The following is a 24139-nucleotide window of genomic DNA, read 5'->3' as shown; positions in this document are numbered from 1 at the left end:
GATACAAATTGGTGTGCGCGAGGAAATCCAGAAAAAGAAAATATGTGACGAACGAAGTGACCTTGTGTTACAACTATAATGATAGCAGGAAAGGGGGAAGGAAAGTGGGTTAATATTCTGTTCAAACGATTAGAAGACCGAGTGCTGTCGGTGAACATGTGACACACCAGGTTGCCAGTGAGCCAGTATCTGCTCCAACACCTCGACAACCACGCTGCTTTTGTACATGAGGGCATGGTCAGCGCCTTTGACGACGTTGACAGTGCACTTGTCCTGGCCCATGTTACGCTCCATCCAGCGAACGGCGTTTTCCGCAATCTTCTCGTCCTTATCGCCATACCACACACTCACCCGATGCGGGTAGTGCGTATACGAGAAACCCCACGGGTGATTTTCGTGATTGAGGATCTGCAGAAGATCATTGTGCATCCCCCCGGCCGACTCCGCGTGAGAAGCGGCGATCAACGCGTTTCCTAAAGTGGACTGATACTCGGTGTTGGGTTTCGATGGCAGAATTGAGGTCGAGCTGGTGTTATAGCTGCTCATCGCTGGAGATGCTGGCGACCGCAGTGATGAGCGAGTACTCGTCGCAGTGAAAGACATCGAACGGCGTCCACCAGCTCGAGGCAATGGCGTAGTGTAAAACCGGTCATTGCTGATGCCTTTGTTGTCCGGAATCAATGAAGTTTCTGAACCTCCACCCTTCAACCAGTTGATATCATCCAACCCCAACCCAAAGTCAAGCTTCGGTGGTGTAGGGAGCTGTGGACTAGAAGGTTCTGATCGCTTGGCTGATGTTCGTGCTGAGGCTTTGCTTCTTAGTGACCCCATTGATCGGAGTGCCTTCAATTTCTTGCCGCCCTGAACAGGCTTCGATTCTTCAACAGGAGATGTTGGCTTCAAGATGTTCAAGAATTTGCGAGATGGCTTCCGCTTGGCAACCTGAACTGGATTGCCCGCACCAAGAGTACTCTTGCTTTCGAACCGACCATCGAAATCGCGCAAGTCGTCGTATTCGCTGAATGCACTCCCCATACTAGGCCTCGGACGACTTTCTTGTTGACTTGCCGACTTCGTCGTGACTGGGGGTAGGGGAGGAGGCTTTGGTCGTGGTGCTGCAGTGTATCCAATGCCTTCATACGCGATTGTTGGAGGCTTCCCAATCATCCACGCCTGAATCTTCCATTCAGCAGCTTGCGCCGTCTTGAGAATTCCATTGGGCACGTATTTGAGCCATTTGTACCCGCCTGACGAAGGATGAATATCATTGATAACAGCTAGGAAGGGTGGACGGACTATTTTCGCTGCCGCCAACCCATGGCGCCAGCAGAAAAATGTTTCCTCGTATGCGTTCGGGGAGTTTGTTGGCAAAAGATAGGGCATATGGAGTTCCCGCTGAATGGGCCATCACACTGCATTCACCAATTTGAAGCATGTCAAGGACTTCCTCAACGACCGACGCCCACTGCATGACGCCCTTCGAGGATTTTGACCTTGCCTCAGTGCGACCAAGACCCCATCTATTAACATCAATTTTAGTAAGAACGTCGTATAGGGACACGAATTTACCTGTCAATGGTGATGAGACGGAGCCCTAGACATTGTGCCATATCATCATATAGGCCCATCACATGGCGGACGCAACCTAAGCCGAGGAAAACCACAACGGGGTATCCGCTGGGACTCCCTAAGTCTGACAGACTTACAGTCAGCGGAGTATCTTGAGAAGCGTGGGGCGAGCGGGTGAGTTTGAGTAGTGTAGTTAATCTAGCAGAACGAATATATTGAGCGACAGCTTGGGAAGCTGAAGGCTGCTTGGTGAACGAAAGGAAGTTGACGTCGATGGGGGAGGAAGGTTGAGGATTGGACATGACTGAAGGAGCGTAAAGCGATGTGCCAGCTGCTCCATCCGACCGTGGCGAGGCAATGCTCATCGTATCGGAGAAAGTTGAATATCTTCGAAATGAGGAGGATGGTTGGATTACTGGCGCTGGCCTCAGGGCAGCTTGGGTACGCAAGGTCTGTTGGACCTCATCCGCAATGCTGTCGACAGAGGAACGGGACAGAAAGTCGGCTTCTTCCTCCATTGTCAGTGGCTCAGGCTCTGACTCTTCATGAACCGTAGAATGGCCTTGACTGTGAGAGTAGACAGAGGAGGCTCTAAGTGAAGGACGAGACCGCAATTGCGTTTGAGGTCCATGTGTGCGTATAATGTCGGATATTGAGGGCACAATGACCGGTTTTCGTGGCAGCGAAGGAGATGGCTGGTCGATAACAGGTGTCTCTGGTGGTGAGACAATGGTAGAAGCAGAATTTGCGCGAGAAGGGGGAGATGGTTTGGGCCGTCTTCTTCGGGGTCTGACTGGAGGTTGTGGCTCATCCTCACTGCTCGAGTCGCTTGACTGCGAGTAACGCTTTGGTCGTCGTTGCTTCGGCGGACCTAGAATTACCCCGGGCGGCGGTGTGGGAAGGGGTGGTTCATAGAGAGGGTGATGATTGGGTATACCGAAACGCTGTCGACTCGGTCTCTCGTCCTCGCCACCATTCATTCCGTCAACCAAAGCATCCATCATTTCGACCCCAGAAACGGGCGCAGAGACAACGACTGCAAAGTCGCGAAATGAGCTGCCGTCAAAACTGTCAACTGGGGTTTCGGGTGGGGTTTCTGTATGTTGTGTGGACGAGCCAGAAAAGCGAAGGTCGGGGACTCCACGTGTCCATGCTGGATTTGAAGGGCCAGTTAGCGCTCTATGTCTTATCGACTGGTGGGAGGAAGTTTCGAGGGGTGGGTCGACGGAGGGGAAAGCAACAGGTGGACTGCGTGGAGTCGATGATTGGCCGGTTCGTTGCTTCGATCTGGTTGGAATACGAGGGTAAGCCTCAAAGTAGGAGGCTTTGGTAGCCTCAGCAGGTGTTGGCGGAGTCTTCAACTTCTCACGTCCGAGCGACATAAAAGAACTGCTTTTTCGCGGACCGTGGGAGGATGAAGAAGTGGGGGTAAGGGGTTGGGGCCGGGACACGACTGACTGCATCGTGTGGCAGCGAAAAAAAGAATGGAGGGCGGAGCCTCACAGGAAAACCGTAACGGTCAAAACGAAAAGAGAGACTTCGGCAATCAACCGCCGATAATTACACATCACATTAAGAGAGGGCTACAAACGATAAACAGCAACAGAGCTCCCAGCAGCACATAAAGCACACAAGCACATCCTATCTCAACAAAGCCATGGCACTCCGCATTTGAGACACGAATTCCTGCAGTCGTTGTCGGGTCTTTTCTGCCAATTAGTTCAACACAACATAGAAAGGGTATGGTCGTATAGGCAACGCGCCTTGTTCCCTCTCTTTTAGCTGAATTTCTTGTAGCTGACTCTCATACGTGGAAGATGCTGCCCGAGTCTCGTAGAAAGGGCGAGCTGATGCCCATGCGTGCATTTCAATGGTACAGTTGAGAAGCATTTCATTCAATTCTGTTGCCTTAGTTCAGATTCAAGAAGGAGAAGAGTCCGTGCCGAGACGATGGCTTGAGGCAAGTTGAAGCAGTATGGAGCCTTCAGCCTACCTTTCTGGAACTCCGTATCGCGTTGATTCTCGTCCTGGAATGGATGTACGACAGCAGCGTCGCAGTCGAAGGCCGGAAATGCAGACTCGATTGCTTGAATGAGAGGTCGACGACGCGTTTGAGGCTGAGCAGGGGTAGGAGGTTCAAGATATGAAGACTTCGGAGACGACATCACTGAGAGTCGGTGCCAAACTGAAAGCGGCGCTAATGTCACATGGTGTCACGCCAACAAACCTTGGTCGGAACGAAGAGATACACAAATGCCGTTGTTCAACGATCAAGAGAAGCATTAAATTTAGTCTCTCTCATGTCCCGATAACGCCTTTCCTTGCCAACTTTCATGGCAGAGGCCGAAAAGCACGATTCCGCAACCGATGTTGACGTCTTTGAACAGACTCCAGAACATGACTTTCGCTACAAGACGCTCAGTTGGCAGGTCAGAGTAACCTAAAGCTGCTCATCAGACTCCGAACAATGCCAAAGCTCGTATCAGCACTTATGATTGCAGAAATCGTCAGCAATGGGATGCTATCGCTGCCTAGTGCTCTTGCTGTGGTCGGTAAGCGACCACCAAGGCGAAGAAACAAGCAATTATGATAACTCAAAGCTTCAAGGAATCGTACCTGCCGTCGTCTTGATCGTCTTCTTTGGAGTTTTCGCGTTATATACTGCGAAGCTCTTGATTGACTTCAAGGTGAGGTTGACTATTGCACTGGCAACTTCACTTGCTAAGAATAAACGGCACAGTTAACTCACTTAAGTGTGCACAACATGGGCGACGCAGGCTATATCCTGGGCGGACCGGTTGTCCGAGAGCTGCTGTCAGCTGGGACCATCATTTTTGCGATTGCTGGAACAGGATCCGAGCTGCTGTCCGGCCAACAAGCACTCTCAGCGTTATCTAATAACGGTCTCTGTTCGATTTACTTGCTCTTGATTTTTGCGGTGGCCACTCTACTCCTCGCCTTGCCTCGCACCCTCAATCAAGTTGGCTGGCTTGGGCTCTTCAGTGCAGGCCTTATAACTATTTCCGGTATCGTAGCCATGATCGGAGCGGGAAGCAACCCCTTGCCTGGTCGAATGCTTAGCGCGACAATCCCAACCAATTTCTACCAAGCATTTCTTGCCATAACAAATCCAGTCAGTCCAACATCACACAACCTAGACACATCGTTCATAAGCTTATAGGTCTTCGCCTACGCAGGCCATTTTATGTTCTTCATTCTGATATCAGAAATGAAAAGACCTGAAGATGCTATGAAAGTGAGAGCATTCCGCATCCAGGACAAGTGCTAACCACCACCACACAGGCAGCTTGGGTCCTACAGACATTCTCTACCGTCTTCTACGCCGTGTTTGCCGTCGTCATCTATGTCTATATTGGCAATACCGTTGCCTCTCCTGCTCTTTTCTCACTTCCGGAGACTTGGTCGAAAGTGACGTTTGGTATAGCGTTGCTTAATTTCCTGATGTTGGTCCAGTTCTGTTGTCAGGCTCGCTAACTTCAGATTCTCTAGAGCTGGCTCACTATATTCGCATACTGCGGCTAAAATATTGTTTGTGCGATGGTTTCGCCATTCTCGCCATTTGTACATGCACACAGTTCTTGGATGGGCTGTCTGGGTCACGCTTTGCTTTGCTGCCGTCGTTGTAGCGTTCATCTTCGCTGTCTCGGTTCCGATCTTCTCCTACCTCATTGGAATTGCGGCATCTTTATTCGCCAGTTGGTATACCTACGGGATTGCTGGGTTCTTCGAGCTTCACACTACATATACGCGCAAAGTTATTCACTTGGCTTATAGTCGAACTTTGCTCATGACTCGATTTAGGGAGGTTGGGTAGGAATCAGACAACGTCCGATTCACACACTACTTGCCCTTTTCACGATTGCCGTTGGCGCATTTGTGTGTGTAGCGGGAACATACGTTTCTATAAGAGTATACCCGTGCTCTATGATCAGGGCGACCGCTGAATATTTTTCCAGCTTATCAATGACGCGTACCGCGATGGGATTGTTGGACACCCCTTTACCTGTAGTTAGCGTTGGTCATAGCCATTACGTAGCTCCTCAGAGATACGACCATGACCACCGCCTTGTACTCTGTCCCGATAGCGTCTCGAAACTATAGTCCATCGTGGCGGCAGCAAGTCTCTGCGTTCCTATTCTGCGTCTTTTTCAACCTCGGTTGTATTACGGTTGGTCCAACACTCGCGTGGCCGTTAGTGGAAGCTCAGTCAACCACAAGATACACACTACTCAACTCCTTGTCCTTATTGTGTTCGGATGGCCTTGGTCAAGAGGTCTTTACAAGCGTGGCATTCGGTATACCAAAGGCTCGTTTGGTCTCTTGCTCAGTGGGTCATATACCTCATGTCGCCGAAAACGTCTGAACGATTCCTAGTCCTCATGTGCCAGTGGTTTGCACCAACCAAACTCCGCATCACTTTCGAGACGAAGGGCAAGGGGAAATTCTCTCAGGAGCAAATAGAGGAGATCGCCGTCAAGGATGAAGACGGCAATATCGTGGCATTGGATTTGCCTAAGAAGTTCGTGCTCATATCTAATCACCAGGTAAGCCTGGACTCTGACTTTTTTGCACATTGCTGAACTCTGTGGAAAGATCTATTTGGACTGGTGGTATGCGTGGAATCTGACCTACTTCATCGGAAAGAACGGCATCCATCGTTCGGTCTATATAACTCTCAAAAAGAGTCTACAGGTTCGCATACCAGACGCGCTCTTTCCTCATAATATACGTGACCATTCTAGTGGATACCAGTAATAGGGCCCGCGATGCAGTTCTACGACTTCATTTTCCTGGCACGTTCCTGGTGCGTGGCGTGTCAATGGCGTTGCACCTTTGCCACCTACTGACATGAAATATGAAGGGTTTCTGATAGAGCGAAGCTTTCCAAAAGTCTCTCTGCTCTCGGAAAGGCCGCTCAACAGGAAGACGACCCCTTTGTTTTCTTCATTTATCCCGAAGGAACCCTGGTCAGTAAAGACACGCGACCAATCAGCAAGAAATTTGCGGAAAAGACTGGAATCGACGACATGACTAACGTGTTATTGCCTCGCTCAACTGGCTTGCATTATAGTCTCCGCTCACTGTCTCCTCGCATTCGAGACTTGAAGCTCATTGACATCACCACTGTATACCCAGGTAAATGCTTGCTTGTCCGACTCAAGACGGAACTCAACTACGTCAGGAATTCCGCCTTTGCGCTATGGACAAGACTACTATACCCTTCGCTCAGTTTTCCTGCATCGCATGCCGCCGCCAGTAATCCACATGCATCTACGCATGTTCGACGTGGCCAGTGAAGTGCCCATAGGCGATCTATCTCGAACAAATTCCGCTGTTCTTCCAGACTCCAAGGCGCCAGTCGAAGTCGAAATTCCAGACCGTGAAAAGAGCGTATTCGATGTGTGGCTTAGAGAGCTTTGGCAAGAGAAGGACGAGTCAATAACTCGATGGTTCAACACAAGCTCTTTCGACAATTTCCACTTGGATATACCGCTGAGATTGCGGACGAAGAGAGAAGTCTTGGACGCTTTCGCATTTTTCATACCCTCTGGTGTTCAATATCTCTGGACCACAATACGGGGGCACTAAACTGATGTAAATGTAGACAGCTTTTATAAGGATTCGTTGTTGTTGTTTTTGCGCTGTTCTTCAATTCTGTTGACGATATGCCTAAAGCCAATATCAGCATGTCTCTCGGGGCGCAGTCGTTTCCATTTACTTGGTAGTATCCAGGAATCTAAAGAGACATGAGCCTCAGCCAGGACTAGTAAAACATATCAAACGGACGCTCCAACACAGTTAGCCAGGCAACTCTCCTCATAGCGCGAAAAACGCGACGACGGAGCGCCGGTAATGCATCTATTGAGTTGTTTATTTAGCTCTTGAGAGAACGAAAGACTTGAGTGCACTTGTCCCAGCAGAGTTGAGTGAGGTTATGGACAGTTGAGTACACCTGAGCTTCGGCCTGTTGCCCTTCAAGAAACTTGGCGAGCTCTTTCTTCGTTTCCTCGTCAAATTGATGACTCATAGAGAGCACTAAAGCAAGGTGCAGCCTTTGTGGAGACGGAGCGGAAACAGGATGAAGGGCCACGTGTTCTCGGACAGCTCCGATCAGAGTATGTAATCAACGTCGTTCTTCGACGCGCCGTTCACCATTTCACGCCTCCCTTGGCCTCCGTAATGGCTCCAGAACCATTGCCACCGGTTGGCTACCTCAGCCGGAAAAGTCTGCCGATAAAACGGATGGATGCTGAGCCTCTGACTCGCGAGGACCTCCAATACGGTAAATCGCGTGATGCGTCCAGCCATGCTTACCATTTTATGCGCGCGCTAGACTTCTTATTCCACGTATTTGACAACAACCAGAATGTGTTTCACTCTCCACAGGGTGTGTAGAGCTCATAGCTTGGTATGATTGAATTGTTGACATGTCCCCAGGCAAGCTGGTTCCATTTCGACAACTTTATCTGGACGCATTATATAGCTCCAATAAATGCTCCAAGGTCCTCAAGGACAGGATGACAGAGTCTCCAGCGTTTGGTATCGAGTTTAGCAAGATAGCATTACTCGTGAACGTCGCAAGGATCAACACAACCATGGCTGTAAGTCAACTCACTTGTGCTGCATATACCTTGTCTCACGCCTTTTTTTCCCCAGTTCTTCCCAGAGAGTATGCTTAACCGATTTTACGCGTCTTTGGCTCATTTGCTCACGTAGTGAAGACCGCTTTGCGGACATATCACCCAGGTTCCGTTTCCTTTGTCGCATCGCATTATGGTGTGCTGAAACACCGCAAAAATAGTTCCATCCCTCCAGAAGACTGATGGCAACGCGCAAGATGCTCCTCGAATAAAGAACTGTCTCAAGGCTGCTCTCTTGCCCTCCGAATTCAAATCTGTGCCTCCGTCTACGCCCGACGAAATAATTGCCAAACGCGTCGCTGGCCTACGACCTCCGACTAGCGTTGTGAACCTTATTTTCGTTCTCTACAACCACGCTGCGGTCAGCAAACGCCCGCAACTAGATACTTAACTAACCTGCATTCAGCCGACCGCAAATAGACATTTTGATGGCACCATCAACTTTCTGGATCTGTTCCTTCCGAAGCCCATGTCCTCTCCCGACCGCGCCAATGCCTTTTTATGGCTGATCTACCACTACCTCGAAGATTCAGTTGGTCCCAATCCTTTCGACGATGCTTACTCTGCCGCCAACAAAGGCAAGGCACCAGCTATCAAACGACTGACCAAGGAAGATCAAGCCCTCGAAAACGTGGACACGCCTGAGGAGAAGGAGTTTGGAAAAAAGATGACAAGTGAGTTTCATCGCCTTTGTTTGTACTTGTTTCCTCGTTGAGAGTCCGACCAGATATTCGTAATGACTTTCTGACAAAACTGGTCATGGGCACTATTGATGACCACAAGAAGACCAAAGATATCCTGCCACAGTATACCACAAGTAAGCCCGCCTTTTCCCACGATATATATATTGCCGTTAACCCGTTCTGGAGCGATACCCCCGCCCCCCAAACCAGGAGAACCTTACAAATACTACATTCCCGACCCAGAGCGTGAAATGGCGAAGAAGATTAGCAAAATGCGAGGAAAGTTCTATCATAAAATCGCCCGCATAACGCCACCGCCAGGGGATGAACGCTCAATGCTGGACCGTACGTCTTTCCGCTGTCGCTCATGGCTAGCTGTTGAACAGTCACAGAGGCATGGCATGTGGTCATGAACCATGATCCTTTAGAAGACTCTTCTGAGGAGAGCCAAGACGAGGGAACTGCTATTGACTATAGTGTGTTCTGAACAAGTACTTGACTCTTTTTTTTGATATTCACTAGGTCGGCGCCTGAGTATCTTGACACAGCTACGAGCACGATCACCAACACCCGACCTAACTTTGGTTGACGACGAACCACCGCGCTTCCGGCGCGATATTGAATGGGACTAATCGGGCGCGGCCCGGAAACACAAATTCTGTGCTGATTGCTAAATACTAGGCTCCGCCCTACAACGTTTGTGATAAGTGAATGTGGAATTGTATGTTTGGTTGGTAGCTATGCGAGTATTAGTTTGGTCTGAGGTGGCACAGCCAAACCTCGAGCAAAGCCCGAAAAGCGAAGATTGTGAGTGTCTTGGTTAGTTGGTTGATGCACGGCCCCGGTTATCGTACAATTACAAAACTCTCCCCAGGCAGATGAAAAACTTGAGCGGATAGATAATGAGACGACCCATATATAGAGAGGAAACAGACGTTGTTGTTGTTGAGGGCATAACTAGAAGCCACCAACCATGGCAAGCACTGGATGCTCAAAACCGGAGCGAGCGCGGGGGCTAAGCTCAGCGGGAGCACTGCGACGCTTCCATTTGCGGTCGAGGTCGAGGCTGGGGAGACCATGTTCTGTTCGTTTCCTGATAGTCGACAACATGTTCTTGGCGCGCTGCTCACGTGAGTTCAAGGCAAGAAGATTGGACTCGGAGAGTGCAGTGGGCGAAGAAGACGAAGTGCGAGGAACGACCAGAGTCGTAATCTGGAGTTTGGGCGACAACGGATAGCAAGGCGAACGAGGGGGCATATCCGGTGAAGGAGCTCGAATAGGCATTTGAAGACGGCCAACATTCGCCTGGGCAATGAAAGCAGCGAGTCGTTTTCTCTCGGCACTGGGAGTGCGAACGTGGCCCTTGGAAGAAAGTCTGGCGGTAATCTGGTCAAGGGACGGAATGGGCTTTGCTTGGCGGGCGTGGGTAGTCGGGATGACTGATGGGGCTTTCTTGGGGAGGCGGAAATCGACTTGTTCGACCCATGGCTCTCGATAACCCAAGGGGCCAAACGCGGGGTTCTCGTTCAAGGATTCAAATAAAGCAAGGGGCGAAACCAGGCCGGGAGAAGGAAGTGTCTATGGGAGAGGCAGAGGATGAGAGTAGCTTGACACAGATTGCAAGCAACACGCACATAATTGAAAATGGCAGGAGATTCCGGGGGAGTCTTGGGTAGGAGTGTACTAGTGGGCGAAGGCGGGGCCAAAACCTTTGACAGAAACAACGCTCGACGCTCGACTGTAGCGGATAAGGGTTAGTTGGAAGAAATCAGGTAGGTTGATCAGACGGACCTTGTTTCTTGCTATGGGCTTTGAGGGCGATCTCCTTGCGGAGATCGTTTCCCTTCTTGCTACCAACTGCATTTCGCTCCTTGGAAGCCTGAAGTAAAGCTTCAAAACGTTCGCGCTCTATACCCTGGCCCGAAGGAACTTGAGAGGGGTTGAGTGGCGATCGTTGACGAATAAATCTCGGGCTCGTAGAGCTCGGCGGAGGGGATAGGTGGCTCGGTCGGAAGCCATCGTCTTCGACAGGACTCGATGATGTCCATGAAAATGGCGAGTATGGCTCGGGGGCCATAGGCTCTTCGATAGCAAGTGAGACTGAAATTTGGGGGACACGGGGAACGGCGTGCATTTGAGCGGAACGAGTTGGAGAGTGATTCGAATGAAGGATTACTAAAAAATGAGCGAAGGCGTCCAGCACCGGTGTAAAATTACTAGGAATTGGACACAGGCGAAGGGGGGAAATAGCAGAAGGAAGAAGAGAGAGAGAGAGAAAGCCTGTTGGCTGTAAGAGGAGGAAAGGAAAGCGTGACTGTACATCTACACTCTCTCGACTGCAACAACGGCATCACGCTTGGCGACAACATACCTCATCAACCGTTGTCTAGCTCTAGCACGCTCGCGAACCACCAATCCAGCCGGATAATAATAATTGGTTTCATCGAATATCAGAATGACAACTGATGGTGTTCTACACCTTCTCATAGACCCTCTACCGAGGCTGCCTCCGCAACCTTAGTCTTGAACAGTCTCTCAGCGTCGCTCCAGACTCGGCCTTGAGGGTATTCTAGTAGAGAGGGCAATAAATCACGGCTGAATTGCTCTGATGCTTCACGCGGAAGCAAGGTGGGTAGGTGGTCAATAGAAATCACAGACAACTGCGGGCAATCCGCTCTGACACTGCCGTCAACTTGGTCGGGAGGGAGCAAGAAACATTGCTTACCCTAGCACAACTGGCACCGTAGGCTCGGGGAAAGTAGTGTTGATATTGTAGATCGGAATAGGATTGAACGGGTTTGTCGTGTCGCAGCTGACATCGACAACAACCGAGAGCCGTCTGCCTTGACCCGCTGCAGCAATACGTTCACGAGTAATAAAGGGCGGAATTGAGGTGTTGAGGTAGATGCAGTTCACAAAGACATCAACGCCCAGAATCTCGTCGAATGGACCGCCTTTCGCAGTTTCGTCTAGATCCCACTTGAGAATATCGTCTCTGGAAGCACATCAGCAAATCCCGTCATTCTGGACAGTAATTGATACCCACTCTGCAACACCGATCTTCCTGAATAGGTCTACAGCGCCTCTTCCACATCTGCCCAGTGCACCAATAACCAGTGCCTTGATACCATTCCCACTCCCACCCAATGCGGCCTTGACACCAGCAACCATCGCGGCCTCATTCTCATATGGCTCTAAAGCCCCGAGAGTTTCTCCTTTCTTCTGAGAGGCTATGGCCAGTGCACCCGCAGCAGCGCCAGCAAAGCCGGCATGGAATCCAAATGCAGCAACCCGACGGCCACTGGGATCAGTCAAAAACTCCAGGTCATACAGAGTTCCGCCCCCCGCGATGGAATCGCGCCAGCACTTGAGACCAGCCAGCCTGATTTTTGTAGCAATGAGCGAACTGGATGTGATTGTGAGGGAGGGGCTCGGTCGATTCCTCCAGTTCCTTCAATCCGATGATTGTCGTGGTCTTGGGGGCTGTGGGCCAGGTGTTGTTTGCAGTCATGGCACAGCCAACACTGTCTCTGGTGAGATCACATTTCGATGAGTTTATCTTATGCATACGCTTCATATTCCGAGTCCGCAAAGATGCGTTGCTCATCGCGCTCAACAGTGACAGCGAAGCCGGCATCGAGGAGAGTTTTGGCAGTAGTCGGGGTCAAAGCGGCCCGTCGCTCAAAGGGCTTTTTTTCACAGCGGAGCCAGAGAGAGGTCATGGTTGTTGAAGAAGAAAAAAAACTTTCTGACTCGGTTCTGCTCCACCTCATTTAGCAATGTTGCCAATCAGTGGCGGTGTCGTCGATAACGGATCATTCCTGTCATCCATTGCCAATAAAGGCAAGTCTATTTCCTTAAACAGTCTTCCTTGTATATATTTTTTTTCTATGGATACAGATGTAAAAAACATTTTCATGATGGTACACATTGGGAGTAGAAGGTGTTCTGTGCGACACACGTGAACCCTGATGTGCAAACTGTTGGCCCAGTCCAACCCTGACCTCCGCATTGCGCATAGGCTCCCGCAGTTCCTGTAGACGGAGGAGCGGACGTTGTTGAGCTGACGGTGGATGATGATTTCACAGTCGAAGACGATGAAGGCTTGACGGATGACGACGACGATTTGACTGTCGAGGAAGACAACACTGTGCTGGATCGAGTTGCGCTACTTGACGATGAAGGGGGAGGAGCGGTCCCAGCGACATCGCCATAAAATATTCCTAACTTGAATTAAGCCATGGCTAATATCGGTACCAGCATAGGCTTACCGCGACCATTTGTGCCAATATAGACGCTATAAAAATGAACTAGGTACGAAGGGTGGTCTGCATCGTTGGTCAACTCACCGTCCGTATGTCTTCAGATCAGCAGCTATGGGATTAGAAGAGACTGAGCCCTGGAAAATTAGTCAGATCATGTTCATCGAAGAACGCAAAACAAAATCACAAAGCCATGGGCAGCGTCGTTGATTTGGATCCAGTTTGTTCCTTGGTCATCGGAACGGAAGTACCCAATTCCACCGATGTTGGCAGCAACAAAGAGGGCAGGGTAGCCGCCTGCTGTCTTTGGTGCACCAAGGGCCATTTGCCATGCAGCAGTAGGACCTGATATTTTTGTGAAAGTTGAACCCATGTTGGTCGAGTGCTGTATTGACCGTCTTAGATCAGCAAAAAATGCACGAGCAGACGCACGAAAAGTCCGTTATCAGACGTAACCCAAACATCGCCGGTCACGCTAGGGTGGACAGCAATCTTCTGCATGTTGTTGGACGAGCCCAGCGTAGCCTTGACAGCGAACGTCTTGCCACCATCAGTCGACAAGTAGAAAGAGCTTGCATATGCAGCGTAGAACACGGAGTTGTTGCGCTTATCAGATGCGATCACAGCTATATGGGGTCAGTATATTGGTCATGCGCGAGGTCACCAAAACACACCGGCAGCAGGAAGTGACGAAACGGCGGCAAAAGCATTCGTATATTGAGAGACCAAGACGCCTTGTCCCGCGGTCCTCCAGAGAACAGTGTCTCCATTGGCTAACCATGATCGTTAGAATTTGAGCTGTGGAAATTGATTATAATTGGTACCTGAGATGGCAACCTTGCCTCCCTGAACATTATCTGCTGCACCATAATCTTGAGCCCAGGTCGCACCGCCATCATTACTGATAGCAACTTGCTTTCCTTGCGATCTGACGCAAGTCAGCTGAGGAGAACCCTTCTGAGGTAGAGTGGCATACGAGTCGCCAGTGCCGATTCTGACGATGGTCGAAGGAGCATTTCCTGCGTAATCGAGATCCGCGGTCGTAGACCATTGGGGATTGGACCAAACACCAGACAACGGCGGAGGTGTAGTAAGACTATTGTGGACGAAACCTGATCGAAGTTTGTGGGTTGAGAGTTTTAGACCACTACAGAATATTATTATACCTTGGATGTCTCCCAATGCAGAGATAAGGGGCGGGCCGCTGGGTGGGGAAATCAATGCTTGTACGGACGTCTCTTCGATTCCATCAGCAAGGGACGAGATGGAGACGTTATGCTTGGTGTCCCACTAACAACGATTAGTGAATGAAACTGTACCTTGCACGGGAGAACTGACTGTTTTGAGGTCGCGGCCTCCATAGATAGTCTCTCCCGTGCCGTACAACCAATGATTTCCATCGAAGGGGTCAATTTGAAGAGATTCCATCATCCAACCAATTTGTGTGTTGCCAGGAGTACCGTCGACGTAATTAGGGCCAATCCACGGTGCAAGGGAGTCGGAGTAATGGTAGAACTGAACCAAAAGGGTCAGATATCTTCATGCAGGCAGGGCAGAACCCACTTTATTCATGGTCGGATAGCTCTGCCAATTCCAGAGAGGCGACCAAGTAGACCCACTGTTGAGCTATTGGAAGATTAGCCGAGGTTTACCAAAGTGCAAACAAACTATGCTTACGGAGCGGAACTACGCGGCAGGCTAAGTCAATTAACAGATTCAGAGATGTGCTCACGATTTGACCATCAGGCCACCTAATGACGGTGTTAATGCAGGAGAAGATGATAGATCTAAACGCAAACGCACCAAGAGTTCAAAGCAGCGACCATGACGGTTCCCGGTGTTTGGAGATCAACTGTGAGACCCTGAGCTTATGTTCAGATGTGTTCATTGAGCAAGGCAGTAGGTTCACTCCAAATCCATAGTAGAGCGGGCCTAGAAGCACTAAGTATTTAATGCGGATGAAAAAGGGTCTGCATACCTCCGAGCGACGAGTCAACAACTGGGGTGATGTCAGTCCAAGTGGAAGTTGCGATATTGTATTTCATGACGGCTCCGAGAGTGCTGCACGACGCATTAAGATGCACCCATCAAGATTTGAAAACCGACATACCCATCGTATGGACCAGCTACGAGGTATAAGAGACATGAACCCATTCATTCGATATGATTACTCACCGCCGTTGGAATAGGACACATAGAGCACCTTTTCTGACGGAGAGAGAACACCTTTGTGGGGTAAGTAAGTTGTGTTCTGGCCAGGAACGGCGGTCCAGCTCGATCCAGCATTCGTGCTCATGTAGATGTTGGTCGTTCCAACATTAGCAACACCCACAAAGATTCTGGGTGTAGCAGTTCCACTGGAGCCAGATGTCTAGCGAATGTCAGATAGGTGCTGACTAAGATATGGTTATGAACGCACCGAGTCGAAAGTGACCCATGCGATACCTGTAAATGGAAATCAGTTGGCAAATATGTAGGCAGAGAAAGCACGTATATAGGAGCAGAGTTATAGCCATTCGAGTCGCTGGCATCTGGTACGTAGGTCCCTACGAACGCTTAAGACAGATCAAAGGCTAACTAGTGGCCAACATACCGACACTTGGGAATGCAGTGACTTGAGTCCTACGCGGAAATTAGTCGCGCTTTTTTTGAGTTCCATATCGGTCCGCACCAACTCGCGCCGAAATTAGTGGACTTCCACAAGCCTTTGCCACCGCCTGCACCAAAGTACAGGACAGAGTTGAGATTGGGATCCACCGCAAGACGCTGTTGCTTGTGAATATATTGTTCTGCAGCAGTCAGGATGAAGGTACCTCTCCCTGGATTGGAAGGTGAATGAGGGTTGAGTCGAGGATGAATTGCGCACCATTCCTCGACCAGGCATATTTCCACCGACTTTAAACGGCAGCGGGGAGCTGTCGATATATTATTGAAGATTCACTCGTATGACTTGCGGAGACTAACGGTGTGAATGTGGCGCCCGTGTCGGTTGAGATCTGAGAGGGAAATTAGCACTTTTGAAGACGTGCGAAAGGACGGAATTTACGAGTATGTTTCCATTGTTAGGATCCCAGGAGTTCAGATACTCTCCTACCGCGAGGTAAAGGCGATTAGGCTGCATATTAGTGAGTTGGCATCAGGTCATGGGAGAAAACACACCTGAACGGGATCAGTTGCAAGAGCGGCGACGCCCCAGTAGTTCCAGCGCGCATCTATATCGAGTGAATAGACGGCTAGCTAGCGCCCATTACGACTTGCCATCAGCGAAGTCGAGCAGGGGTGTCCAAGAGTCATCCGCGTTCAGCTTATAGGCGCCTCCAATATCAGTTCTATAGTCAGGGAAGGGTCAGCTCCATACGCTTGATGAGAGGATGGACCACATACCTGCAGAACGCCAAGCCCTTTTGCGAAGGGTTGAAGACGATACCAGGCACAAAGCCTCCGCCACCTTGGAATGTGAGAAAGCCGCCGAGAAAAGGAAGGACGCAATACTATACCTCCGATCTTGACGTTCTTCCACGTGTAAGCCTGTGAAGCTGCGCCCACAAGACGAGCCGCCGTGATGGCGAGAGCAGCAAGAGAGCTGAGACTGGGCATGGTGCGCTAGACAACCTCGTCCCATCTGGGGTGCCTTATAATCGCATCGTTCTCCGAAAAATATGCGGACATTTGGGATGACGGTACCGATTGTCGTGTCTCGTGGTTCATTTTGGCAGAGGCAGCTAGCCGAGTGGGATTCCTGGGGTCAATATCGGACGGTTTCGTGGGTAGGTCAGAGACACATCAGGGCGACGGAAAAACGTGCGGAGTAACGGGCCGCGGCTTGATGGTCGCTCACGTGCCATCACATCAAGCTCTTGCCTTTCTCGAGACAAGGTCTTTTTGTCTTCGGCTGCAGCGGCCTTTATTTTACGGTGGGTATTGCGATCAAGCATCTCACAAACCCCCCACACTCATTTTTCTTTCTATTAGACCCCTCATGTCCTGTCACGATCCCAGAGCTGGACTCGACGCCCTGGTTCTGCACTGCACACATTCATTGCCTGCCACGACCCTCGATAGCTTTATCATGGTGCCTCATCGCGTCCCGTTAGCTACGAAATCCCAAAATATTCCTGTTTGTGCTATTCGATGCTATCTTCAGGCGTGTTTACCGTTCTTCAGAGCAAGACGCGAACGCGCAAACCACTCAAACCAGTGTTGCCAGCCTTGACCATCTCTCCGCCCAAACCATTGACCCAAATCAGCATTTGTGACAACGCCTCTCCCGACACGCCATTGAGCCTGTCTATATCTACACCATGCACGCCGTTCCAACCTCTCCCGCCTCTTCTCGCAACCTCGCCACTGCGTTTACCTTCTTTTCTTGATCTAGCTCTGGAATCGACCCCACGCGCCAAGCCAGAAACGCCCCAGCCTACGCAGCTCGTAGATTCAATCACCCATCCGAACAGTCCATACGTGCCATGGGCCTCCCCAGTCCGAAGAAACATCCTTAGACCACTTACGCCTTCGTCGCAAATGTCACGCTACTCAAGGCCGTACTCCCGTAGCGGAGCACGTGCGCCAGAGCCACAGGACATGCCTCGGCCCAATCGGTTGCTTCGCTTGACCAAGAGCTTGAAGAATCTCAAAGCGACAGTCAAGCAGGGCGTCAAGAGCGTAACAAAGGTGCTCAGGAAATCGTCCAAGGCGAAAAACATTCCGCCTCTCCCGACCCCACCGCTGCCCGCCGCCCTCGTCCCCAGTTCGCCATCACTATCTCCTGCCTTTTCCTGCGAGTCCTCCAGAACAAACACACTAGCAGATTGGTTGAGAGACTGTGCTGCCAATGCCGAAGAGATGACTGCGAATAACATGACAATTGAGGAGTACGAAGAACGAGGGAGTTGGCTTGATCATGGGAGTGTCGATAACGAGTCTGAGGTCGCGTCGCCCCTTTTCTCGCTTATGGCAACAGACGACGCGTCTGAACACGTCCTGTCACCGTCACCTGGCCCAGCGTCAACTACTTGCACTAATTCCGATATTTTTCCGCGTCTCTCGATGCTGGATGTTTGGCCTGTTCCTCCCAATTCTGCTCTCGACTGGAGTCTTGCCGGAATGCCCGGAGGTTGGATGTCCGACCCTCTTCACGTATAATGCCCACTATCATTTCATTATAATGTCACAACCCATACTGTACACCCACCCACAAACTTTTACTTATATTTCTAGACTCTGATTGTATTTTTGGTCTTGTAGCACGGACAATAGCATCACATTCCCAATTCCATTTCTAAACACTTGATTAGACCCTCTCGTGTTTCTCCGACTGGCCATGGCGTGATTTCCTGTGTGAAGAACGGGTCGACGCAGGCTTTGCCCACAGCGATAAAAAGATCTTCAAGAATCCACGAGAGGCGTGGGCCAGTCAGTTCAATAGAAGGTTCCGCGTTTACTTCGAGTAAAGCGACTTGATATGGATTGGGGAGCGAAGGAGAATGAGTAACTAAAAAGTCGACTCCAAAGAGTTCGAATGAATTAGGAACCGGCTGGGTGAATTAAGTCCATAGGCAGGTGTGTCAGCCCTCACTACTCACCTGGAAGTGCGTCGGCACCTGTACGGCGGCCCTGAATGTGTCTGCCAAGATGACTGCAATTTGGTCTAAGATATTTTTCATGTCCTCCTCTGAGAGTCGCGACTGGGAGTCGTCTGAGAGAATATGACAAGAAACGAGCTCTTCGAGTAATCGGACGTTTTCATCGCCTTTTTCTGTTTGCAGAGAAGTGTTGGTAAGATGAGACGACAAATCTATGGGAAGTGGGTCCCCGTCTTCGTCTTCTACGACACTAGGTTGCGTGTAGGGTGTTGCTGCAAATAAAGCTAGAATTTTGTGGAAGAAGTAGACCTTGAGGGCCCCAGCGGCGACACAATAAACCCTCAAGTGAAACTTGTCGTTGATTCAGCAATTGAACCGTTGACAAGAACGGTACCTTTCTGCCAACCAAGACTTGGGGTTTATCCGATAATGCTTCTAAGGGATCAAGAAGCAACGGATTGCTGAGGTATTCCTGCATTTGATTGAGAAGCTGAAGACAAAGGTCTTATCTTGGTCCGACCTGGATGACAAAATGTCGCAACTGTGAAGCTACGACGGCTGTCGAATCTTGGTCATCGTCGTCGTCGTCCTCTGCCTCTTCAAATTCCTCGAAGATGCGTTCAAGGGCGGCGCGTGAGTTGAACATACGAACACCATTTCCCCGATCCGCCATTCCTCTGATACTATTAGCATGAAGAATCAAATAGACTGCAATGCCTGGGCTTCTCACGGTTTGAGTATCCACCAACTTTGCTTCTCCTCCAGTTCCTTGCCCAACTCCCACAGTTCATCGACGAACATTTCATCGAGTTCGTCGAGAAAAGAGAGCTCGATCTCATACGTCCTCGGCGCGGCTGCCTTGAGCGGCGATTGTGGATTTTTAGCGATGAATTGGCTAATGCATCGCGACAGAAAATGTTTGCGGATGAGAGCCTTGAGCAGCACTGAGTACAGATCGAGGCTGGTTGACCCTTAAGACCTTTCTAAAGGTGTAACACGACGAAAGAACGGTGGTTCTTCGTGAATGCACCAGTTCATGGTCAATTTCATCGTATGTCGACCAAAACAACGTTGCTTGTTCTTGGTCTGGTGAATCGACAATCGGGATAGGCGGGGTCAATGAGCTTAGACTTTTGAGCACGAGAGATTTGGTGACCGGTGCCGATGGCCAATGGACGATAGCTGAATACATCTTCGGAGTCGGAAGTAAAAGGAAGCGCGAAGCGTGACGCGTGAAAATCACAGGTCGTTGCGATTTCTTGCATCGCGACGACGACAACCACTCTCCTGGCTTGCTCACTACTTCCAGCTGGGACTGTGTCATGTCCAACTACCTCTTCTCCCTCCAGCCTACGTTCACCCAAGGCCTTATTCTCGGGCAACTCTCAATTCTTGTCCTCTTATACCTTATACTCAAATATCTCTTCCTCGATTCCACCAAGTATCCATTCGAAACCTCATCATATCATCCGCGGGCCAATACCGACAATCATATTCTGAAGCAGAATGTTGTGCCCCATTCTACGCCTGAAAGCACGAACAGCGATGAGAAATCGGAGTCTCTCGAGTGGTTCAGTATGCTGTTGCAACAGGTACGTTCGTCGCACTGGCCCGCCCGTGAAAATGTCTCATGGCTCCGACAGGTAGTAGAAAGCTATCGTTCCAAGCTACGAGACGATCTGCCTGGTGGGGAAGGAGATGAAGTTGCGCGTAAACGCGTCGAAGAGTACGCAAACAAGATACGGCCTGCAGGTTTTCTGGTACTCGTTGTTTGCTTTTTTCCTCAATATTTTCTGACCGATTGCGACAGGGTTATATAACCATTCAGTCTGTCAACCTTGGGGTCTCTGCTCCACGCTTGTACAACGCGCAAATAAAACGACAGAGCGATCCTACAGACCTTCTCTCGGTACAAGCCAAACTCCATATCGGTCTCTCACTAACCCAAGTAAAGGAAGTCGAATTCGACGTTACTTATACTGACGCAATCTCCATCTCACTCACAACCTCATGCCTTTTCAACTATCCGTTGCCGTCGTTTGCCCGACTACCTGTAAATCTGACGATTTCCCTTGCTCTCTTCAAATCCTCAGTGAGTTGTTGTTTCCCTTAGGCATGCAACTGCTAACCTACTATGTAGATCATTGTAACACCTCCTTCACCAACCTCGTCGTCGCCTGTCCTTACTTTGACAATCTCACCCAACTTCACCCTCGATCTAAAAACAACCTCACTCATGGGCAGCCGCGCCAAGCTTGCCGATGTCCCAAAACTTCATGAACTGATCCAGCTGCAAGTTCGGCGTTTACTGGCTTCAAGAGAGCCTTTACGCGTGGCCCTTCCCGGTCTAGCGAGCACGGTCGAGGTACGACCAGTAACAGTCTTAAAGGAGCTCAAGGAAGAGGATATATGATCGCAATGTATTATTCTGACCAGCAGGGTCTAGTGTAACTAATAAACTAATGGTGCAACCTAAATTCCCAGCTTATCCAACCACTCTTCGATTTTCAAAAGTGCCTCTTGGCCATCCAACTCGTCCACCGCGTACCTGCTGACTCCAGCTCTGGCCAGTCTATTGTGTTCGAGTAAATGCTGCATATGTTGTGGAGTTGTCAACAGAGAAATTGGGAATTTGGGCTCGAAGTTGAATTCTTCAAGTGGTGCAGACAGCAGTGTCTTGGGCACTTCAGCGTTCTTGGCAGGAATGTTACCCATAAGCATCATCGCGGAGACCGGATTTGACGAGATATAAGCCTGAGCGATAAGTGATGCACCGGCGCGTCCGAAGATGACTGGAGGAAAGAAGGAAGCGTAACCCGAAAGTCGCAACTCGGATTTGAGCTCTGTGACGCGTTTAAAAAAGACGTTCCAGGTGCAATCATCGTCCACACCAACCATGAACGAATCCGTCAATGAGAGCGGTCGGACACTCAGTAGTAGTCTTGGGAGACAAATCGGAATGAATGCATGTGAAGCCCTTGGATGTCAGGACTGTAGATAGGGAGTCGATCCTGCGGAGTTGTTCATCTTCCTACTACCCGTTCACAGCGATGGTTCGTTTCACCCTTTGGCTGAATCGGCATCCCATTTCGCGGCGGACACGAAAAGAAGGGGAGTCGGGCATTCACGTGGGGCATTAGCAGGCGGCGTCCTGACTATGGTGTACTTTCGTACTCGGGTCGAGAGTTTCAGACTGCTTCTGAGGAGCGGAGAGAGCTGCATTTGACGCGTGACGAGCGTGACCGCGAATCTATGGCTCAATCAAACAACGCGTCCAGCATCGTCTTCGACGATATCTTCACCATAAATGCCATCGACAAGGAAGGCAAAAAATTCGACAGAGGTTTGTCGTTTTCTATTGGAGACGCGCGCCCCATCATGTGATCCCAGTCTCCCGACTCTACGCTCACTCAAAAAACTACGACATGGACTTGACGCTCGATTACAACATCGAGCTCTTCCCTCTGAAAAATGACGACAGCTTTGCTATGGCGCTTGCCTCATCTCTCGCTCGTGGAGGACCACAATCTGGCGCTGGTGCAGACGGGGCAGCTGACGAAGACAAGGACAGAGATGTCTGGCGGCCAGACGGAACTGGTCGACGCGGTCTAGAAGAAGACTACGACTACGTCATGTATGGCAAGGTCAGTACACTCCTCTCCTCTTACTATTAATCCTCACTGGCCTGGCAGGTTTATAAATTCGACAGTGGGACGAGTGAGATTGTGTACGACATTTGAACTTGCCAGTTTTTGGTGTTTAACGGCTTCTTTCCTAGGACTGCTTATGCGTCGTTCGGCGGACTACTGCTGTCCCTCACCGGGTCCTACCGTCACATGACGAGCATCGTTCTCGGTGAACCTGTTTATCTGCTCATGCGAAGGTGAACCAGCCTATTCACTTACTACTGTCGACCACTACAAGAAATATACGGTGCATATTACTATTGTACAGATCCAGAATCCAGAATCCATTTGCCAACTCTCTGATCACCCTGCTTTCAACCCTCTCAACTGAGAGATTGCCTCTCGCATATCGCTGTCTCGGGGCCGATCACCGAAACTCCAGAACCGTCGGCCGGCAACTTTCACGTCGACTTGTGTGTTAGAGACAACCGGGACAGGAAGAACATCTGGGAGACTTGTGATGTCTTGGAATCCCACACCAAAAAAGCGCGACAGTTTCGCAGCCCTGCGCCGCCTGTCTTGGAAAATGTTGACATCACTCTCCTCGGCCTCTGGCGCCACAGCTGAAGGTGTAGTAGCAGCGGCACCGACACCATCAGCTAACGAAGAGACCGAATTGGCGCGGTCTCTTAGTGGCGTCGACGTCATCAGTGTGGACAACGCTACAGAGTCTCGAGATGGATCCACATTTTCGCGGTCGTCCAATATCTGGATCAATTCCGCCGGAGGCTCTTGGCCAAACAGCTACATAACCCCATTGTGAGAAATCCTTATCATGTCCGGACCTGTACCCACCTGGGTCATTTTCCTGGCGCGCTTGACGTTGAGCACTCGCTGGCGCTCAGACATAGTACCGAAGTTGCGCAGGTAACGGTCCTGAAAGTCGTTTGCTGCCTCGTTCTCCCCTTGTTGTTGCTGTTGCTGTTGTTGTTGTTGACGCACCCACATCGATCGGCTCCGCCTTAGATGCGGTCTTGGGGTGGTCAGGGCAGCAGAATCCATGGACTGACGCTGCGATGGTGGTGGGGGGATGTTTTCAGCTGACTCGCGGGTCAGCTTTGATGCCTTCCTACGGAGTTGCTCGGTGGAGTTGGCATTCGAACTCGTCTCCTCCGTCCCTGTCGAAATGCTGACCCCAGAGATAGAGCCCACGGCCAGAGAACTAGCACTCGCACTCGCATTCGAGGCTGTAGCAGTCTCAGACGTGGGAGACAATAAGGTTTTGGCTTCGATCGTGTAGGGCGTCTCTTTAAACACCTTGCTGAGTTTCCGCGCGGTATGAAGAATCTTCTTTTCCGCCATGGCGAAGATTACGCGTCGATTTGTCCAGGCAGTGGGACGAAAAGACACCCTTGTCGTCGTGCTGAAAGTAGAGAGAGAAAGAGGGCTCAGGTATTGTGTCAATGTTCACGCGCCAATGATCGTACGCGATGAGAAATGCCGTTGGTGACGCAACCGTAACATAACGAGAGCCTTGACGAGAGCTTCAAGGTGCCTCACCATTTGTCCATAACAACAACTCAGTCGACGCTTTTCAATATTTCTACTTTTTCCGCGTTATTTCGCGCGTCCTGACCCCGCATAGAGCCTGCGGTGTCCTCCAAACCGAGTCCCTTGTTTGCCAATTAGTCGACGTCAATGGGCTTAGCTCCGGCGAACGTCCATGAAACAATGATGGCACCATAGCGACTGAAA

At 50.3% G+C, this 24139-nt stretch overlaps 13 protein-coding genes across 13 annotated transcripts; 4 read left to right on the top strand and 9 right to left on the bottom strand.

Moving 5' to 3' along the window:
• Window positions 1-109: 109 nt before the first annotated feature.
• MIND_00460400 (uncharacterized protein) lies at window positions 110-3032 on the bottom strand (the record flags this gene model as incomplete). The annotated part of the gene is made up of 4 exons (XM_037361414.1): window positions 110-117; window positions 168-1247; window positions 1297-1520; window positions 1570-3032. 4 exons carry the CDS (start codon window positions 3030-3032, stop codon window positions 110-112), a joined length of 2775 nt encoding a protein of 924 aa, XP_037221706.1.
• Window positions 3033-3210: 178 nt separating this feature from the next.
• Window positions 3211-3734, bottom strand: MIND_00460300 (uncharacterized protein; the record flags this gene model as incomplete). The annotated part of the gene is made up of 3 exons (XM_037361413.1): window positions 3211-3278; window positions 3333-3470; window positions 3563-3734. 3 exons carry the CDS (start codon window positions 3732-3734, stop codon window positions 3211-3213), a joined length of 378 nt encoding a protein of 125 aa, XP_037221705.1.
• A 168-nt stretch (window positions 3735-3902) lies between these two features.
• On the top strand, window positions 3903-7179 carry MIND_00460200 (putative acyltransferase CST26; the record flags this gene model as incomplete). Its single annotated transcript, XM_037361412.1, has 16 exons — window positions 3903-3998; window positions 4046-4121; window positions 4177-4256; window positions 4310-4702; window positions 4751-4825; window positions 4873-5033; window positions 5080-5344; window positions 5392-5499; window positions 5547-5576; window positions 5627-5758; window positions 5809-5917; window positions 5965-6134; window positions 6184-6282; window positions 6333-6394; window positions 6452-6726; window positions 6773-7179. 16 exons carry the CDS (start codon window positions 3903-3905, stop codon window positions 7177-7179), a joined length of 2538 nt encoding a protein of 845 aa, XP_037221704.1.
• Window positions 7180-7202: 23 nt separating this feature from the next.
• On the bottom strand, window positions 7203-7669 carry MIND_00460100 (zf-Tim10-DDP domain-containing protein; the record flags this gene model as incomplete). The annotated part of the gene is made up of 4 exons (XM_037361411.1): window positions 7500-7669; window positions 7378-7449; window positions 7310-7327; window positions 7203-7260 (listed from the first exon to the last, which is right to left on the bottom strand). The coding sequence occupies exons 1-4, from the start codon at window positions 7616-7618 to the stop codon at window positions 7203-7205; spliced, it is 267 nt and encodes an 88-aa protein (XP_037221703.1). The 5' UTR covers window positions 7619-7669.
• Window positions 7670-7770: 101 nt separating this feature from the next.
• MIND_00460000 (uncharacterized protein) lies at window positions 7771-9546 on the top strand (the record flags this gene model as incomplete). The annotated part of the gene is made up of 10 exons (XM_037361410.1): window positions 7771-7978; window positions 8029-8192; window positions 8248-8260; window positions 8308-8337; window positions 8393-8592; window positions 8638-8905; window positions 8959-9048; window positions 9101-9259; window positions 9307-9390; window positions 9437-9546. The coding sequence occupies 10 exons, from the start codon at window positions 7771-7773 to the stop codon at window positions 9544-9546; spliced, it is 1326 nt and encodes a 441-aa protein (XP_037221702.1).
• A 325-nt stretch (window positions 9547-9871) lies between these two features.
• On the bottom strand, window positions 9872-11048 carry MIND_00459900 (uncharacterized protein; the record flags this gene model as incomplete). Its single annotated transcript, XM_037361409.1, has 3 exons — window positions 9872-10492; window positions 10549-10652; window positions 10706-11048. 3 exons carry the CDS (start codon window positions 11046-11048, stop codon window positions 9872-9874), a joined length of 1068 nt encoding a protein of 355 aa, XP_037221701.1.
• Window positions 11049-11397: 349 nt separating this feature from the next.
• Window positions 11398-12687, bottom strand: MIND_00459800 (Saccharopine dehydrogenase [NAD(+), L-lysine-forming]; the record flags this gene model as incomplete). The annotated part of the gene is made up of 4 exons (XM_037361408.1): window positions 11398-11590; window positions 11640-11909; window positions 11961-12320; window positions 12485-12687. 4 exons carry the CDS (start codon window positions 12685-12687, stop codon window positions 11398-11400), a joined length of 1026 nt encoding a protein of 341 aa, XP_037221700.1.
• A 142-nt stretch (window positions 12688-12829) lies between these two features.
• Window positions 12830-16773, bottom strand: MIND_00459700 (Carbohydrate-binding module family 1 protein; the record flags this gene model as incomplete). The annotated part of the gene is made up of 28 exons (XM_037361407.1): window positions 12830-13137; window positions 13186-13211; window positions 13264-13313; window positions 13364-13561; window positions 13609-13802; window positions 13851-13949; window positions 14001-14104; window positions 14153-14288; window positions 14343-14466; window positions 14515-14691; window positions 14740-14802; window positions 14854-14862; window positions 14909-14927; window positions 14980-15038; window positions 15086-15108; window positions 15155-15237; window positions 15287-15302; window positions 15352-15547; window positions 15592-15722; window positions 15770-15798; window positions 15848-15948; window positions 15990-15995; window positions 16043-16091; window positions 16141-16172; window positions 16223-16291; window positions 16336-16388; window positions 16535-16624; window positions 16674-16773. 28 exons carry the CDS (start codon window positions 16771-16773, stop codon window positions 12830-12832), a joined length of 2544 nt encoding a protein of 847 aa, XP_037221699.1.
• Window positions 16774-17037: 264 nt separating this feature from the next.
• MIND_00459600 (uncharacterized protein) lies at window positions 17038-18318 on the top strand (the record flags this gene model as incomplete). Its single annotated transcript, XM_037361406.1, has 2 exons — window positions 17038-17293; window positions 17341-18318. Exons 1-2 carry the CDS (start codon window positions 17156-17158, stop codon window positions 18316-18318), a joined length of 1116 nt encoding a protein of 371 aa, XP_037221698.1. The 5' UTR covers window positions 17038-17155.
• Window positions 18319-18434: 116 nt separating this feature from the next.
• Window positions 18435-19962, bottom strand: MIND_00459500 (uncharacterized protein; the record flags this gene model as incomplete). The annotated part of the gene is made up of 6 exons (XM_037361405.1): window positions 19738-19962; window positions 19489-19691; window positions 19279-19435; window positions 19153-19230; window positions 18759-19109; window positions 18435-18710 (listed from the first exon to the last, which is right to left on the bottom strand). Exons 1-6 carry the CDS (start codon window positions 19948-19950, stop codon window positions 18435-18437), a joined length of 1278 nt encoding a protein of 425 aa, XP_037221697.1. The 5' UTR covers window positions 19951-19962.
• Window positions 19963-21230: 1268 nt separating this feature from the next.
• MIND_00459300 (uncharacterized protein) lies at window positions 21231-21980 on the bottom strand (the record flags this gene model as incomplete). Its single annotated transcript, XM_037361404.1, has 3 exons — window positions 21231-21601; window positions 21654-21769; window positions 21823-21980. 3 exons carry the CDS (start codon window positions 21978-21980, stop codon window positions 21231-21233), a joined length of 645 nt encoding a protein of 214 aa, XP_037221696.1.
• A 30-nt stretch (window positions 21981-22010) lies between these two features.
• MIND_00459200 (DNA-directed RNA polymerases I, II, and III subunit RPABC3) lies at window positions 22011-22645 on the top strand (the record flags this gene model as incomplete). Its single annotated transcript, XM_037361403.1, has 4 exons — window positions 22011-22101; window positions 22149-22402; window positions 22451-22485; window positions 22537-22645. The coding sequence occupies 4 exons, from the start codon at window positions 22011-22013 to the stop codon at window positions 22643-22645; spliced, it is 489 nt and encodes a 162-aa protein (XP_037221695.1).
• Window positions 22646-22747: 102 nt separating this feature from the next.
• Window positions 22748-23794, bottom strand: MIND_00459100 (Sec7 domain protein; the record flags this gene model as incomplete). Its single annotated transcript, XM_037361402.1, has 2 exons — window positions 23240-23794; window positions 22748-23188 (listed from the first exon to the last, which is right to left on the bottom strand). Exons 1-2 carry the CDS (start codon window positions 23744-23746, stop codon window positions 22748-22750), a joined length of 948 nt encoding a protein of 315 aa, XP_037221694.1. The 5' UTR covers window positions 23747-23794.
• Window positions 23795-24139: the final 345 nt, after the last annotated feature.

The sequence above is a fragment of the Mycena indigotica genome (genome assembly GCF_014461135.1).
Source record: "Mycena indigotica strain 171206Taipei chromosome Unknown Mind.scaff0004, whole genome shotgun sequence".
NCBI lineage: Eukaryota > Fungi > Basidiomycota > Agaricomycetes > Agaricales > Mycenaceae > Mycena > Mycena indigotica.
Note: the sequence above shows the minus strand (reverse complement) of the source record. Positions and strands in the feature narration are given on the sequence as shown.